The sequence below is a fragment of the Schistosoma mansoni genome, chromosome 2, assembly GCF_000237925.1.
Source record: "Schistosoma mansoni strain Puerto Rico chromosome 2, complete genome".
NCBI lineage: Eukaryota > Metazoa > Platyhelminthes > Trematoda > Strigeidida > Schistosomatidae > Schistosoma > Schistosoma mansoni.
The window spans coordinates 18,356,688-18,375,477 of record NC_031496.1 but is presented as its reverse complement, the minus strand read 5'-3'; the positions used below and the strand labels follow the sequence as shown (position 1 = coordinate 18,375,477).

The following is an 18,790-nucleotide window of genomic DNA, read 5'->3' as shown; positions in this document are numbered from 1 at the left end:
AAGAGTATACATTGAGGAAAGCACTCAACCGCGTCGCAAGGCAAGCCCTCACTTGGAATCCTGAAGGTCGAAAGAGGAGCCGAAGACTAAAGAACACATTACACCGAAAAATGGAGACAGACATGTGGATAATGAACAAACGTTGGATAGAATTATAAAGGAAGGCTCAGGACAGAGTGGGTTGGAGAATGCTGGTTGGCGGCCTGTGCTCCATTGGGAGTATTTTGCTTACTAAATTCTAAAGATAAACATAATCCTGAAAGTTTGGCTCTTTTGAATCATCCCAATGTACACAATCCCTTGTGCATTCAACATCATACTTTGGATTGGATTCTTTTACATGTAGAAACATACACAAAAATCGACCTAACAAGGGAAAATAAGTCTAAGCAGTCAGACCTTAATTATTCCATCACAAGTGGGTAAACTTCACTTATCATAAACGTTATCTGTCCTACTTTTCGCCCATCCTTTTTCCCCCCTCTTTTCAGCACCTTCTATTGAAAACATAAGTGAAACATATGACTTCGTCCTGCTCCATCACTAGTACTTTCGATATTTTTCTGGGAACAATATCAAGAAGCACAAAATATAATACGTTGAAGTCGAGTTTTTCGACTGACTAGTGGTTCACTAACTGCATTGCTTCTCGTTATAAATAGATCTGAACTTTACTTGCATTGATTCTGGACCACCAGTTACTTGTCGCAACACAGCTTCCACAAAGTGTTCCAACATTGGAGTCCTACTAACGTTGATATTTCAATGTACCGAAATGTATGCCTTGTTTCTATGACAAATAAGTCTTATAACATTGTGGAACATCTACGTTGATGGTCTATATCGAAATGATTTGAGGCCCACTCGAGTTAGACGGGGGCGGTGTGACGAACCAACTGACGCTGAAGTCACACCTCGCGACCAGCACCTTACGTGGATTGCCCCCATCGACGTAACAAGGGGCCATGGATGCTATGGAGACTGTACAACACAAAGGACGTTACTACAAGAATATATTAGTTAAGGTACAACCACGAAAGTACAGAAGCGAGAGTACAATCACTGCCGCGTGGGCCAGTCCATGGCGTATGATTGACAGGTGCGCGTTGGCTATCCTTGACCTTGACAGGGATCGACGACCTGTTCGATATTCAGTGACATTTCACTGACCCTACAACATATCAACCTAACCGAGTAACTTACTGACTTCGACCCTATTTAAAGTTAGGAAATATCTCCTTTCCTCAGTTCATTGACTTCAATCCACGCCTTATGAAGAGCCCCTCGAATCACTGCAACTTTACCCACTGGAGTATAGGCATCTCAGAGATGAACTTCTAATGAACTTTCGCATATTAAACACTCCCAGATATCTACTTAATTATCTACATAGGTTGAGTCCCAACATAAACCTTAGGGGTAGGAACCAGAAATTGGAGACATAACACGACAGAACGGACCACAGCCACACTTTTTACTTTATACGAGTAGTCAAATCCTAGAATTCGCCACCGATTGAGGTAGTTCAAGCGGCTTCACAGGTGTCCCTTAAGAGGAAACTGAACATATTTTTTAGGACTAAGAGAAGCATCTCACTATGGTTTACTAATATTTTTTCTCTTCTGTCGTTAACTATACCTAGGTTTCTGCCTGGAAGCATCGTTGGTCCACTGCCACTAGTTACGGAAGCCCGTTAAGCGAAATTTTCTATTCTGTTCAGAACAATTTGAAACCACTTGAACTATATTCAGTTGTTATCAAGGGGTTATAATATTCCGTGTATGCGTATGATGTTCTCCGCCGGCTTTTGCTTATTCTCCCTTTTATCAGTCTGAAAAAACGCTTCAAAATATTGTCCAAACCAGATGAAGGTCATCCGAAGCTGACCGTTGCACTTGCATTGAAATGGCAACTATTCGAGAGTCCTCAGTACGGACTTGTTGAGTATGGAATTCACTGGTTTTTCAGGTATGCGTGTATCCTAAATATAATATAATCCAGCCAAACGAGTTTGTGATTCTCTAGTGGTGATTATTGGAGGTGCTGTAGTTTCTGGTGCTATATTCTTGTTATATCGACGAGCAAACGAGGAAGTATATTGCCGTAAGAGCTTGATCTTTCGTTGAATATACACCTTATTATCTAAATTTTCGATGTTTTAAGTGATTGATTTTAAATTTGTTGCATCATTTGGTGTGGTTTTTTCACACTCACTCTGATATATTCAATCCTTAACAGTGAATTTAGTAATCACCACTCATAAGTCTCTTAGTGTATTCTAGACCGATCATTTGATCTCGACAAACCACTTGCAGTGGGCTTTTAGTGGGTCTAATAGACTTTTGGCCAGCGTATAGCGAGTTCAAAGCCTCTGAAGTAGTTATTATCCCTCACACAAGTAGTGTCACGATAATTAAGTCACATCATCACTAGGTGTTTTCACTGCTTTTTATTCGAGAGGCGTTACTATTGGCGCCCTGCCCAGCCCGAAAAGTTTTACGGCTTGTGAAACCAAATACAGCGACTCAAAATGTCAAGTGGTTGAATATTTATTTTCCTTTACTAATATTTGCTACTTCTTTTCTGGTATTTCAATTGGATCTTTAGCTATTCGTGGTCTTATTTGTCTAGGATGTTTATGTAATTTTACTTTGATGTCTACTAAATATGCATTTTTAATAATTATTGTATCGTGGTTTCTAAACCATATATATTTTTTGTGTTGAATGGTTGGTTAGTGAGTTCAGGCTGGAAATAAAAATATGATTGATTTGCTATACATCCAGCAATATATTCACTAGACCACCAGTTAGTCGGCTAAAGACCTATCTCATATTACTTTCGAGTATGCAATACTTGGTTTCTGCACCTAGAACTTGTTAACACTACTCGGTCTGTGCAATAGACACAGGAAGTGTAATCATAGAGATCTTATTTTGTGAACATTAGAGTGGGCGTGACTGTAACTTATGGAAGTACTAATCAGACTTAAGATAACAGGCAAAAAACCTAGTGCTGGAAATAACAATCGTCGACTGAATTTTCGGGCATTGATCTACCAGGAGGTCCACTTATCGATTTAGAATACACAGATGGCATAGTCTTGTTTGGTGTAGACGCTGACAAAATGCAGTCTTCTGTTAGCACTGAGTAACAATGCCAGGACATTTGGAATGCATTTCTTCCCCCCCCTAAACGCAAGTTACTGCTTCAGGACTAGCCTGCATCAACACCCAAACTAAGGATAAGGAGTGAAGTAGTCGAAAGCGTCGAGAACTTCACTTACCTTGGAAGTCTAATCAATCCTAATGGGTTGGTGTCTGACGTAATCTCTGCACAGATTCAGAAAGCTCACTTGGCTTTTGCCAACTTTCGTCACCTATGTCGAAGACGAGATATCCGTCTATCAATCAAGGGACAAGTATACTGCACAGCAGTTCGTCCTGCTCTACTTTACGGCTGTGAAACGTGGCCATTAAGAGTAGAAGATACTCGCAAGTTACTAGTATTTGACCGCAGATGCCTTAGGAATTTTGCTCGCATCTGCTGGGATCATCGGATAAGTAATAGTGAGGTTAGATACAGGGTATTAGGGAATGACGGTAAATCGGTTGATGAGGTCATAAATCCCCATCGACTGAGACGGTTGGGCCACGTGTTACGTATTCCTGAACACCGATTACCATGACGCGCTATGCTGACTAGTATTGGCGATGGTTGGAAGAAAGTTAGGGGCGGCCAAACCAAAACGTGGCATCAGTGCTTGAAGTCACTAACTTCTAGTCTGAGCCGTGTTGGTAGATGCAGACTACTTGGTTGGGGTCCACGTGACTATCGTACCTAATGGTTGGAGACTCTAGGTGACATGGCTCAGAATCGATCACAATGGCGTAAGTGTATACACTCTTTCTCTTCCCTTAAACTGCGAGATTAAAATTGCTCCATATCTTTCTTCCTGGACTATATGCTTATCTGAAATCCTTCCTTTATATATTATCACCATTAAATTAACTACTACGAATTCGGTGTTCATCATGTTGTGCTAACGAGGTATGGCAACTTGAACCGATGCATATATGTGCCTGGTCCTACGTTGTAGCTGACTGACTGATGAGACATCGAATTACTTCGGCTAATACCTGTATCGCAACATGATAGATGGACTTCGATTATTACTTAAAAAGTCTAAATAAACATGACATTTGTCGCCACTCAGTGATTAAACAGTTATACTTTTATCTATTCTTTGAAAGGTCGTATAGTCAGGGCGTCTGTTTACCAGTGGGAAATCATGTGTATAAGTTCTCTCTACATCATATATTCATCGCTACTAGAAACTATTTTAAGGTCATTGGTATTTGATAACAGGTGTGAGTAGTAAATTTAATGAGTATTCTGCTCATATTTTGAAGAAATATTAGTAAACGAGCACAGCAAATCGATTTTTGCTTTGCGAAATACATTTCACGTCGTTATCAACCTGATAAACTTAAACATGGAAAAAGTCATGTCTGGACCAAAACGTGGTCTTAGTTTTTGAAGTCACAGTTCATTGATTTAATCAACGTAAGGAACACCCTATTTTTCTCTTTGACCCTCAGGTAAAGTGATCTGCAATGGTGCAGATACGTTCACCAATTATCTTCGCCTGAATCAAGGGTATATTATCATCATATGCTCTCTGTCCTTTAATTTTTACACTTTTCTATTTATTTGCTGCTATTTATATTTTAAAGTTAGTCCATTTTCTCTCAATCAACTAACATTGCTGTAACATTCTGTAGTATGGCAACTTGAATTAATACATAACTGTATTATGTTTGGCTTCTTTCTGATTTGTTTGCATTTAAGCTTCGTGATATAGTAATATGCGGATAGATCGGACTTAGGGGGTTACAATGAACCGGGATGTGACCATGATTTTATTACTATATACTAAAATGATAGCCAATATGTAAAGTTTCGTGGCTACTGTAAATACAAAGACTTAAGCTTCATATTATTCTAGAAGCCACCGATTTTCTGTGTCTTTAAATTCAATTTGATTGATGATACTTTGTAGAAAACTTCTCAGACCTGCCAGTTGGGCTTCCAAATCCTAGAAATGTATGTTATTTTAATGCATTGATGCAAGCAATGGCAGCAAATCCAAGTCTTATCCGTCTCCTGGAACGCAGTGTCTACCATCGACCGGACAAATTCATGTATAGATTGTTATGTTTATTGAAAGGTAAGTGTTCAATTTCGTTCTCATTCTGACTATTTGGATTCCAGTCATTCGTGTTTGATGTATTAAGAAATCAGTGATTAAGAGTTTTAAAAGACGAAACTGATTATGTTTTCTTCTTAAGATATCATATCCTTATTGAAGTCAATAAATATGTGGTTGATTAAGTTGGTAAGGATTTCGTCAGTAATTATGGCTCGCCACGTCAAGATGGTGAGAATTGTAATAAGATATATCCGAAGATAATCTTTTCAACAAAATAGCAATTAAAGCTCGTGATGGATATATTCTTTTCATTTTATGTACGCATGGAGAATATGAACTATGAGCATTTTTGTTTGACCAGTGCAGTTTCTTGTTGGCTTGTTGCATCAACCAAACGATTCCTAAGTTTGTATTAAGGTAAACTAGAGTGTAAACTATGACACTATGAGCCTGCATATACTTCATGAGGAAACGTTTATTTTCGCGAATCCCTGTTTAAATCTCTGCAGGTTGTGAAAAGTCTGAGTGATTGAAGTCTAATAAACTGTACAAACAATGTTTTCTTGAAGATAATAAATTAATGAACGTAATTTATGCCAATTATCACTTTATCATTTTACTTACGAAAATTTTAAATTTTCCTTTATCATCCGCTAATCTCTTTATTCTCAACAGGATCAAAAGCTCACTTCTCTTATTTATTTGCGACTTATAGATTCTAGTTTTTGTTCTACTGTTAAGGCTATTGTCACGTATTTATATGAATAAGCTGTTCTCTTAGTTCAATCTTCTTTAGTCCCTCCGATACATTTTTTTAACAAGATATAGGTTATGAATTAGCTAGGGCTAATGTGGAGATAAGCTGTCTGTATTCGGAGCTGGGGCGATCAAATTTAAGTGTAATTAACATACAGTGAGGCGGTACCATTGATGACACAAATTTTCACTTTGACTATCAACAATACGAAATGTTAGTTTTCAGCGGAATCTGAATATCGTTACGTCATATTTTTATCCGGTAACCAATTTCGCTAAGCTATAAATTTACAATTAAAGTTTTTATTTTCTAGGTCTGCAATGTTCTTCTCAATATATTGCAGAGAATAGATTGGGTAGTTTACTAAAAAAGAATCATGAAGCGTTAATTAACGAAATAGTGAATACACAAAATTGGGCTATTCATGAACAACAGGTTGGTCATTGTGTTACCCTTTTTCATGTTACATTTGTCTTAGTTTTAATACATTTCCTTCATGTTTGATAATTTTCATTTAATCCATAAATTCACTATACTGGGCACTATTTTTTGTTACTGCATTAATTCGTAATCGTTCTCATGATTTGTCTAAATACGATCAACTAAAATTCATCATGTAGTCGCTAAGTGAAGTCAAATCTTTCTACGCTTCATTTTGTTCTGAATTTGTTAAATGTTATCATGAAAAGACTTCCATACTTTTTTTTTATGAGTTACTAAATATGTGTATGTTAGTGTTGAACAAGCATCGTTAGACATCGTAGTCATAGATTTCGTTCCTGAGGTATTGAGCTCGTAAGTGATTGGTTCAGGAAAGCCGAATCCAATTTTGTGGACCTTTAGGTCTTCAAACCACAGATTTTTTTAAAATTCAATTTTAGGTGACTCTGCTTTGTGTTAGTTTTTTTCTTGGAAAAGGAGAAGATGAGTGACTACTAAACCGTAACGTTTTGTACAAATAATACTGATAATCTTGTTGTGCTAAATGGATTTTGCTAAAAACAAAAGTCACTTCCATAACCATTCAGTAGTCATGCTCTTAGAACAACGCTTAATTCTCTGTGTGGCGCATATGTATCCGGTGCCCTTTGTACCAATATGTATGTGATTAAATAAATAAATAAAATAATTCTCTGACGAAAGAAGGTTGAAGTAACCCTGTAAAACATAGATGTTTTTCCTATTTAAATGAAGTAATGTAGAAAAAGGATCATTATAGCTTTTGGTGTATAGCTCATGAAATCATAAACCATCGTATCTGTGGGAACAAGTATTTATAGAGATATACACAGTGATATAAGAAAGGAGAATAAGTCTCATAGGCTTTTATATTAGTAATTTTAACACAAGCTGTAATCTAATACTTAGTTGTTTTCTCATTCTTTATTTGTAACTTCATCTGTCGGAGCAAAAAGTCTTATCTGCAATCGGTCTCGGTGATTAAGTTGACTTTGCATTTTTTGGTTACCGTAGGATGCAGAATTTCAGTTTCTGCCACAAGAACTGGTCATTTTAGTCGCTAACCTGTCATTTTTGTTTGCTTTTAAGAGTATGCTGTCGGTTGTAGCTGAATAAAACAGTATTTTATTTAAAAAATACTAGTCAGTGCTACAATTGTGTTTGTATTTAGGTCTAGGTAGTTAAACTATCATTTGAGTGGTACAGTTTGTTTTGCTACTCACTGGAATATTTATATTTTCATTGATTTTATTAACTTGTGTAAAGCACTCGTTCTCATGTATATCAATAAAGTCAGGATTTTATCGATATTTAAGTTAAACCTGTCACTTTCTCTCATATGATTCATTTATGGATGGAATGGCTGAACTAATTCAGTGCAAACAACACATGTCTAATACATCATTAACCAGATACATTTGTTTGTTTGGTTACTTTTACTTTTATTTGACTAAATTTTGGAGCGGATTCAGAAATTTTGGTTGACTTCACTCTTTATCTTTTATTAGATTCTATGTTTCTTAATTTTCGTGTTTTTTTTGCTGATTCCATGAATCCTTATTTTTTATCCAGTTATATCTTTTATGTCTGATATTTTCTACTACCAATAATGCTGTTACTACTTATACAACTTTTATATCTTGTTGTGTTGATTTGTTTTAGCAAATGAAACAGATACAGATATTTACGAGGTTCTACATTACTTTGTGGCTAATTATTCAGTGCAAACGCTTTGTGAAGAGAGATAGTTTGGATATGTTTGGTTTATAGTGTTGACTCACAAACAGATTTCATATAAGAGCTAGATTAAAGAATAAGGGAAGCGATTATTTTAATGAATTAGGACTTTATAGTACAGACATCAACGTGGAGATATATGGTGAAAATCAAAGTACGATTAAGGAAAATATCGTTGTATTCAAATGAGACGTTAACACTTAACTCTTAACAAGCTGACTGTAACCATATATTAGATGAATAAAATATCATATTTTCTTTGTGTTCCAATTTTAGGATGCTCATGAGTTATTTGGTTTTATCATGGAACGTGCTTGTAGTCAAGATGATGATTTTTCCAGCAAAACATATGCTAGAAAAATAAGTAATCTGTTTAATTTTAATCTTCCGCATCATAGACGAGTAAGTGTACAAAATTATTGTTAGTTTTTTAAAAAAGTACGTAAATAATTTTCTATATCGATGGAAAACCTAGTTAATGGTTGCAGTTCAGCTAGAAAATTTTAAACTATTCAGTTCAGTGGTGTTTCATTTTGACCAGAAAAACGTAGTTGCTAATCTTGCTCCGATATAATTTTTATTTATTTATTGAGATCATGAACCGATCACTGTTAGACCAGCACTGAAAACCTGGGAGTTGTTGGTCGTTTTATCCTAGTATGGGACTCGTCAGCAATGCTCATGAACGATCCCACACACGGGAGTCGGACCCAGGTAGTCTAGGATTTATCGGTTCGTGATCTCAATAAAGTTCAACACTCTCCACAATCCTATACTTATAATTTTATTTATTTTAATTATTATATTCAGCATCAAATTGCAGTTATTTTTTGTCATGATTTCACAAATATTCCTTTTGATTTTATTTTCAAAGATAGTTGTCTGTCGATCTCATTGTTCCGCTATTGAAAGTGTAAAGTTTCGTGCAGTTTTATGCGATGCATTTCCTACTCATGTGTTTGAACAAATTCTGGTGAGTAGTCGGGTAACATGTAATTATTGCAACTATCATAGTAAAGTGGTCATTCAACCGGAAGCTTGTTTAACTATATTTTTAAGTAAGTTAATCTTCACTTGTAAACACAGTATCAGTAGCTAATTTCACGGCTTAGTGGTTAAGGCATTCGATTTTCAACCTGTAACTCTAATTCGAACCATGCTCCATCTGTTTCTGTTTGGAATGCCGGATAATGTCATATAGAGTGTAGATCATACCCAAATACCTGATGGATCTGTTACTTAAGAAAATCAAAATACACTGCTTTGATATGATCATTAGTTGACTTCACTTTATATAAATATATATAAATTAGAGATTCTTTTCAATCTTCTTATCAAGATAATGTGTACATAATATTCAGGATGTCAATGTTTCTTGAGATTAATGATTTCTGTCTATGTAAATAAGCGCATAATCACTGTCGATCTATACTCTATAGTTGTGTGAAAAATTTAATAACTATATAAGTGGTACGATTAGGATTAACACTAATAATGAGGCTTTTTAAAATAAAACATGTAAATATAATTATTTTGAATTCAATTACACACGGAATATGATCACTAACATATAGATATAACCCAGATCATACTCCATAAACCATTATGGTATGACTCGAAAAATTCTATTAATTCATTTTTGTAACTACAAATTATAAATCCAAAGTAATTTACTTTCATGAATTTCAAGAAATGAATTGTTATTGCGATTATCCGTTAGTTAAGCTAGCGTAGTTAAAAAAGATCTAAGAATAAAATGGGATGACGAAGAAATGCTCAGTAAGGTACACTAGTGTTTGAGGTTAACAAGATCATTGTGTTAAACTATTCTGTAAGCTTATTAGTATTCGTACTCCAACAAAAACCTGCTTGTAATTCAAATCATTACATAATATATGTCTAATTTTGTTGGCGACACATTTCATTTCTCAATTCAGTATTATAGATGAGGTCGTTCTTTTATAATTTTTGTATCTTAATGGTGTAGTTTTGTTACTAAATGTATTTAAATCTGTATGGTGTTCCAGTTTATCGTTTATATGTGCTGATATAGTATGATGGTTAAAAGAATTCAGATCCATGTGTTAGCTAAGAATTTCCGAAATAGTGCTATTCAAGGCCGGTTGAAGTAGATAAACACAAATGAACGTATTATATTTGGGATCCGTAATCAGCGCTCAATCAAGTACAAAGGAATCATTAGTTAGTATAAATACCACTTGTAGTCTTCATCGAATGTGAAGTATTGATTTTTTATGTAATCTAAGATTATTTGGTTCGTTCTGTTTCAGAAACCTTTAATCAAGCCTACATGGATCTTAGTGTGTTTTAAAGTTCGGGCTTAGCATTTTATACATTGAAGCATTTTGCCCATTTAACCTACAGAGTTTCAATTGTTTCTTCTAGTACAAAACGCATTTACTTTACTTAAAGTCTTTTGCTTCCCATTGTTTAGTGGATTGAATTGATAGGTAACCTATATGCCAACATGTATGAAAATCCTATATTCTTGGTTAGATAGTTTTTTTACGTTCCGTTAATTTTCGTGTTGATCTTCACGTTGGGATTCGGACGTTGTACTTTTCCCTTCAAACGTCAATGCATTATTCACTGCACTACTGAGTTCAACTAACTGTTAACTTGTTTAACAAGTATAATGTATGAGCATTATTGGTCAGCGTTTGAATTATCACGTTGATACGTATATATACAAACAAAAACTTGTTGAAGTTTAATCCTGAATACCAACAATGGGATAACTCGAACGCTTTTATATTAGTTTGAGTCACATGAGACTTTATGGATGTGAACATAGTTTTCGTCGTATTGCATTTTTGTGCGTCAACTTCCCTATGGACAAATAGAAAGTACATTGTGTATTTTGTGCTTCATGTCTTAGATGAGTTCATTGTCATGACAATGAATTTTGCAATTCATGTTGTTTCGTACAAAAACCATTCACCAATACATGCATTTATCACTTTTCATGTTATCAATTAACTGTTGTGAGAAATTTGCCGTTCCTTCATTCAGGGATAGTGTTTATGATTAATATTATCATCCAACCATTACTATAGATATTTACGTAACATAAGGTTACTTAACCCTCTTTTAATAAGACTTTATAATTACTGGTTAACTGAAAAACTTTCAGTTTCTTATTGTTATTCATAGTAATCATGGTATTTGTACTTTATTCATACTCAGAAATACTTGTTTTCTTTACCATGATGATTACTTTTGTTTAAGAGATCGTAAATAATAATACTAAATATTTTAAATCACTTACTACCTTATACTAATTTTTCAGATTTTATTCTGTTTCCTTTTACGCAGATGTTTGTTTTTACTGTTGTCATTTTGGATTTAAAATAAACGTTTTCATTTCGTTCATTATAAATATCTGAGGAAAGTGTTAGGCGGTTTACTGTGACTCATCCTCATGAGAAAACTAGTTGTCTAGCGTGAGTACAACTAGGTTATTAATTTTGCTGTATCTAAAAATTCATCCGTTCAGCTTGCGACTCATCGCACAAATCAGGCGGATAATAAGGGACCTAATCATTTTTTTTACGATAGTCTCGGTGCCTTATCAAGTCACTTATATCCAATTTTGTTTTCGTCCTTGATTTTGCAGTTCTTAATTCGTGGTTATTCTATCGCTATACGCAATATGTTGGGTTCAGCAAATTGTTTCAGCTTGGAATATTACTAAATACAAGAATTTTATAAGTTTACTCTGATCTCTCTCTCGATAGTGATGCATTACCTCATCCGTCTCAATATAGTCTTTCTAACTGGTTTTTATTATAAATTTCTGCAAACTTTATATATAAATTTCTGCAAACTTTATATATATATATATATATATATATATATATATAATTTCATCCGAATTTAGTTTTATTCTTTGCTTTCATTATTTACCAGGGAATCCCGGCACTGTAAAGACAAATGTGAAAGGCTTAAAACATTCACATGTCAAAACATCTCCAGAAGTGATAGATCTTATTGAATGTCTTGATGCTCAGTTGGCAACTGTCGAACCTATACCTGATATGAAGTGCCCTAAATGTCAGAAAACTTCGACATCAAAATCCTGTTCATTAAATTATTGTCAACGCGAACAATGGATAACACACACTCCTAAATACCTAGTTTTGTACATACAAAGAAGTGATTGGTTAAACATAGCTAGCTTATCCACTGAATCTAATAATATTCGCCAGTTTGGTGGAAATCCTTTTTCAACTACCAGAATTGCTACAAAGCGTTCTGAACATGTACATATTCCGGAGTTTTTAGATATGGCGCCTTATTTGTTATCATGTAAAATTTCAAAGACTGAGGCTTTATCTCAGGCTGTAAATCCATATAATGACAAAAATTCTGAAGGTTTACTTTCCGATACTTCAGAATTATTAGAAAGAGAGTGGGTTTTCAGCGAATTATTTGTCTTGTCATTTATTTTTGAAGTAGAATATATGATTTTCCCCCCTTTTCAACTTATCAGAAATGTTAAATTTGTCATTTGTTCTGACAATACAAAGTATCAATTCATTTGTTTAGTAGTTCAAGGAGAGTTATAATTCATAACTTAGGAGATATGAATGACAGCTCTTGAGTGACAGAATGGAGTGCAGTCCAGTTAATTTATTGTATGGAACTTGGGTAATTTTGTTAATTTTTATACTATAGATAGTTCATATAACCATGTGAAAATCACTTTATGGAGTTATCGATTACTTATTTAAACAAAAGAACCCGGTACAATAAAGACGATACTCAAGTGAGACTCAGTTATATTATTTCTTTCGTATACCAGGGTGAGTTTCACTTAGTATATGGGATAAAGACGCTCTCAGAACCAACTTAAGCCTGTGGTCCGACAAATGAAAATACAGCCTTTAAACCACGGGATAATTAGTACAAATTTTCGTCTACTCGAAGCTTATGCATGGGTTATTTTTACCCTGTTTTAAACTATGTATTTCTTTAATCAATTCTATCAAGTGTAAAAATTGTGTGAAGTCAAGTAATTTCATGAATTTACTCATTGCAATTAATATTTGGAAGCTTTATTACTAGATCTCGTAAACCGCTGACAGCCAAAGATTTACAAGGTTAGGACTTGGCAATTGTCCAAGTTCCTGAGCACTGTTGACAACGAAGAAAAGTGACGTATTATTATTATTCTATATGTTGCCATTTATACTATTTGTTTTGATAAGTTGTATTTCTTCAGATAACGTGAATAAATCATCAAAAGTTGTACTTACTCCTTAGGCCAACTCACAAGTCAATAGTTCGATTTATTGGATTATAGTTAATATATCTATGTTTTCTCACTGATTTTTAGCAAACTATATTATCCTTTACTACCACTTTCGCTCTATATTATAGTTGTCCGAAACCATACGTACTCCGTTCAGTTATTGTTCATGAAGGAGCATTTCATCAGTGTGGACATTATATAACGTATCGTAAATGGCACACACCTATGTTGCATGTGCAAAAAGTGTCGTATTGGCTAGTTCATATTTTGTCAAGTTTGTGTCAATACGTTTCAAACTATTTTCAAGGAATATCAAATACACCTGAAGCTTATAATTCGCCATGGATACTGACTTCCGATGCTCATGTAATACGTGTGCCGTTCAAACACGTGGAATCAAGTCCTGCTTATTTGTTATTTTACGAACGTTTATGTGGATGGGATGATCAGCGATTTGGAATAAAATCAACGTTTATTGCAAACGGCATCAGCCATCGCGCACAGCATAGCAATCATACGCTATCACCAGTTGAAGAGACTGATACGGGTCACTCGGAAATATATAGCGAAGATGAGTGCGATTCAGATGCTTCGACTGACAAACAATGTGTTTTTAGAAACTTATCAAAAGCAGACATCATTAGATCTTATGCATTATATACTTCAGCATCTCAGATGTATGATAAATCATGTGATGTATTCTACTTCCAAAGTGTTTTCTTTCCTACCTATTTTACGGTTACGTGGAGTAGTTTTTGAGAAACGATATCAGGATGTATTGTTATTTATGTCTTCTGTATTAGCGGTTCTAAGATGAACTTTATATTGTCGGGATAAGTATCATCAGTGCCTGGAATCCTACTGCCGTTGTCCATTTCGAATTAAACATTGCATGGCACAGGTCAAGACGTGTTGGTACTCATGACACCAGTGTTTATATTCAGTCACCTAGATTTTCAACAACAAATATTTTAATAGGGAATTATCGTCGGTGTTTTATTTTGTCATTACAGATATAACTAGATTTGTGTACATGTCTTATTTTCTGGGAACGCTCATCGCTGCAGTTTGTGAAAAATGGATTTTGTGTGGTACATTAAGACTGACTTTATAATCGACTACTTCGATTATCACAAACCCTTTATCATTTCATCCTGAAACCCAAAATCTATAGTCACCAAACTATATAGGAACTGTCTTATTTCAGTCATGCAGATATTTAATTAAATGCTTAAGATATAGGATATTTATAATCGACGTTTCCAGCAATTTGCCGACTCACTTTATCCATCTTGTGCAAGAGATTATCAGTCCTGTACGAAATTCGCAAAGAATTTTTGTTATCATTACATTTAATTGAAATATGATTCTTTTGGCATGTGCTTCAAAGAAACTTGCTATTATTTACTTGATGTAATTACTTATAATTGAGACATCAAATTAATACACAATTTCAGGTGCGTTTCTCATGCCTAGTGTGATTTTTAGCCTATATACATCTTGGGAGAATAACGAAAATATTTCTTTAAGATTTTATGCTTTATTTAACTTTGACATAAGCTCCATTTTAGAAAGACGGATAATCGTCATCAAGTTATGTTCAAACAATTGTATTGCTGATTTTATTTGGCAAAAACACAATCGTCGGGTACCAGAGGATTCTAAGATAGTTTGCGAACACATCTGATATTTATCATAAATATATACCCATTATTTTGACTGGGTTTACGCAACACCTGTGTTATCAAAAAGATGTAAACGGGTCGTTGAGTCCGAGTTACATCATTGAGGGTTGCAGGAAGGGCACTCATACTAGACTCTGTACCAGGTTATCATAAGTTTCAAGTTACTCTAGAATTGAAAACAAAGTAGTGCGGTATCGGTAATGAGCTTGAACTCCTAATATTTGATCCAGACGTTGGTACTTAACGAATGCTAGTAAACTAAAAACTGAGGACTCCGGGAGATATACTGAATAATCGTATATGGTAGTTGGTGCAAATATAACTTGTAAATTCTCCCACTTATATTTTTGACGACATAATTTAGCATTGTTTTCCGAGTAGTCAAGGCATTTGTGTACAATGGATAAAGTACGTTGTGTACGTAGATTCCTGTTTCTAGAATATACATCAAGTAAGGCCTGAACCGTAGCGCAATCAATGTGGTGTCATCAGCATTTTCATGACTTACTTCCAAACATAATAAAAGGTACTAACTTCTTTTATATCATTAACAATAACTTAGTAGTTTCTTTACGTGGCTTCTGCTTGTTGTCAACTCAAAAAGTGGTTTCACGGAAGTGAAAGATTCTGTAAAGTGGGTATACCTTGTCAGTGAGTTGGAACGCTTTATAACACTCTCATTTCTTCACTTATCACTTGGACTACAGCAAAGAATTCGAAGAGGGGAAGGCGCTGGTGATTTTTGTAATGGAGTGAACCAATCAGTTTTGGAAGTCATAGAAGCATTCGAGAGACTAAACAACCGAACTGGACTTTTTAAAGATGGGTTGTATCACGCGAACGCTACTGACTGGTACAACTAGCGAATCCATCTAACGTTTGATGATTCCAAAAACCAAAGGAGAAACTATCTATAATCTGAGTAACCGTCCGACAAGTGCAATGTTTGAAACCAATGAGTAGTAATGAGATTCGTACTTAAGAATCTTCAATTCCTGCTGCACCAACATCCCAGTGAGATGAAATAAATGAACGATTGGATTATTACTGAACTTGGTTATTGGATACACCAAAGTTAGTCGCATGATCTGTAATACACAACCTGTGACTGCAAATATGGGAATGGCTTTCATCCTATCGGTCAACAAATGGCCACGCTTTTATTAACCTCTACAAACGAACCATACATTTCCCTCATCAGCCCCACGGATTCGGAAAAATACTACGGAATGAGTCAGATAATTACTAGTTGCAAGCAGTCAGGTCCATAGAAAGCCAACACGACAAAGTAATTCAAAACCTAATCAATTAGTGTGCAGATCGTAGAACTCGTGGCCACGTCATGTCATTGTTGATGCTTACGAGCAGTGAAGATCATTAAGCTTAATTACACTGCACTTAGATAGCCATCGAAGAATATCATCTCATCGTATTTTCGGGGACCATTAGGAATAGCTCATAAAACTTCATAACTCGTCGAAGGGCCAAAGGCTATGCGGATACTTTTCTGGATGAGTGTCAGAAGCGAAGTCTACCTAAAGATGATTACTCGCCAGAAACCTTGAGAGAGCGAAAGAAGATCAACACACATCAGAAACCCTATCGGTCTTTGTTTATATTTCCCAGAAACTAGTGCGAACATTTCGTAGTTGTGTTTAGGCCTCTCAATTTTGGTAGCACGGTGCAGTACCGTGTAGGATTATGTGCATTAATCACCTACCAAAACTAATGCTGGGAAAACCGGAGAACTGGATGAAATGCCTCACTCTAACATACATAGTCCAGTAATATCACTAACCCTAACTCATGTGTTTCAAAGGCGAATATGCAAACACGTAAATGGTCAAATACCAGCGGGTCTGTACGTTTTCCAACCACCGCCTGTTTAATGAAAAAAAAACGAAAAGCAAATTAACGTCTATTATAGTGGTTAAAATAATTAGATTCTTAATCACAATTGAAGGTATATTATGCTTGTAAGTGGTTTGGTCTAATTCTGCTTTTGAAAGAACATTAACCTACTACGACCCTGGACTCTTGAAACCAAAGTTGACGTGGACGACAGGCTTTACATCTAAAACTTTAGACAACAATAACTGCAAAGCTGCATTTCTGTTTGACTGGAACGAACGTTGCATTGAGTTTAGCTGTTCGTCTGTCATTTGACGACACAATTCTTCGTAGGGACCATATTGTGAGTTAACCTACGGATTGTAAATGAATAGAGACTCCTAACATACTTGAAGCTCAAGTGAATTATAATGAGCTTCCTGTTGTGCTTTGAAAGCATCGACTTCCAAATTTGCTTCTCCTTTAGCTTCCTTGAGTCGTTTTGCCCTCCCTATATGTAAGTATACATTTCATGTTAACAATTACGATTGCGAGCTTCCTCTATTTTCGCCAGAGCTGCTGTGCGAGCCTGTTGCAGTTTGGCTACCCCATCGCTTTGAGCTGCAACAGCCGACATATCCTGTAATGTTGGTTTCTGTTTTGAACATACCTCTCAGCAATGTCCAATAATTAGAATGGAGCTGATAATTTTTTACTCATTATTGAGTTTTATTTACTGAAATTTTAATCATGGAAACATATTTCCTATTCAAATCATAACCCACTTTAGTGTAGAGATCTATTTCAGTTGATTTCTCTTACTAGTACGACAATTCGTTTGGTTATCTGATGCGGATGGTCGGTTAGCGGTTTCATAAGGGACGCAGATTTTGGTATGAACCGTCTATAGAAACTTACAAGGCCGTTAAATGTGCCCACTTGTCAGATGGTGGTTGTTTTTCGGTAATCCAGAATGGCCTCCACTTTGCTTCTAAGAGATCGGATACTAGTGTGTCCTAGGAAATCTAAGGAGTCGGTCCCGATTTGGCATTTCTGAATGTTTACAGTAATGCGATGCTCTTTCAGTCGTTCGAACATAATTCCCGGATGCTGGAGATGGGATTCTCTGTCCGGAATCGCTATCGAGCAGTCATCAAAATATGTATCTATGAAGTTGTGTCCTCGGAAGACGTCATCTATGAACCTTCGGAAGGTTTGAGCCTCATTTCTTAGGCCGAAAGGCTTTAGTAAGAATTCGTAGAGGCCGAAAGGAGTTATAATGGCGGTTTTGGAATGTCGTCAGTAGCCATAGGTATTTGGTTGTAAGCCTTAACTAAGTCGATTTTCGAAAAGACAGTTGTACCTTTCAAGGTAGCTGTCAAATCGTGAATGTGGGGCAACGGGTAACGATCGGGAATGGTTTTAGCATTCAGACGCCGATAATCACCAGTTGGACGCCAATCATTGCTGTCCTTTTTAGGGACCATATGCAAGGGAGTGCCCATGGGTTGTTTGACGGTCGAATGATTCTCAGCTCTATCATGTGGTCGAACTCGTTTTTGGTCAACCTCAGCTTTTCGGGAGCTAGACGGCGTGCTTTTGAGGATACAGGTGGTCCCTTAGTCGTGATGTGATGTGTAACATTGCTGGTTACACACGGCAATTTCGGTCGCGGTTGATATATCCCAGAGTACTTATCGAGTAATGGTTGATATAATGAGTCTATTGTGTGCCTAATTGTGACTTGAGATAATCTGCGACCAAAAAATGAAGTACGCAAGCAAATACCTTAGTGTTTCCGTCCACTGGACTCCTTTGCGCGTATTGATGAGCAG

At 35.7% G+C, this 18,790-nt stretch overlaps 2 protein-coding genes across 3 annotated transcripts; one reads left to right on the top strand and one right to left on the bottom strand.

Moving 5' to 3' along the window:
* Window positions 1-1,946: 1,946 nt before the first annotated feature.
* On the top strand, window positions 1,947-14,223 carry Smp_122960.1 (the record flags this gene model as incomplete). 2 transcript variants are annotated; one of them, XM_018795957.1, is made up of 9 exons in its annotated part: window positions 1,947-1,968; window positions 2,002-2,103; window positions 5,063-5,230; window positions 6,283-6,404; window positions 8,442-8,567; window positions 9,040-9,138; window positions 10,621-10,636; window positions 12,096-12,597; window positions 13,569-14,223. In XM_018795957.1, 9 exons carry the CDS (start codon window positions 1,947-1,949, stop codon window positions 14,197-14,199), a joined length of 1,788 nt encoding a protein of 595 aa, XP_018650217.1. The 2 variants fall into 2 exon arrangements, with proteins under 2 accessions (XP_018650217.1, XP_018650218.1); XM_018795958.1 differs by lacking the exon at window positions 13,569-14,223 and having other exon boundaries at window positions 12,096-12,754.
* A 2,806-nt stretch (window positions 14,224-17,029) lies between these two features.
* On the bottom strand, window positions 17,030-17,628 carry Smp_001640 (putative vacuolar ATP synthase subunit g). Its single transcript, XM_018795956.1, has 3 exons — window positions 17,502-17,628; window positions 17,366-17,466; window positions 17,030-17,329 (listed from the first exon to the last, which is right to left on the bottom strand). The coding sequence occupies exons 1-3, from the start codon at window positions 17,590-17,592 to the stop codon at window positions 17,147-17,149; spliced, it is 375 nt and encodes a 124-aa protein (XP_018650216.1). The 5' UTR covers window positions 17,593-17,628; the 3' UTR covers window positions 17,030-17,146.
* Window positions 17,629-18,790: the final 1,162 nt, after the last annotated feature.

Bases quoted from the DNA above. Each gene is read 5' to 3' on its own strand.
- Smp_001640 (XM_018795956.1), bottom strand. From the start codon at position 17,592: ATGTCGGCTGTTGCAGCTCAAAGCGATGGGGTAGCCAAACTGCAACAG. The intron at 17,467-17,501 runs GTAATTGTTAAC...ACTTACATATAG, and splicing joins AATAGAGGAAGCTCGCAATC to GGAGGGCAAAACGACTCAAG. The intron at 17,330-17,365 runs GTATGTTAGGAG...TACAATCCGTAG, and splicing joins ATAATTCACTTGAGCTTCAA to GTTAACTCACAATATGGTCC.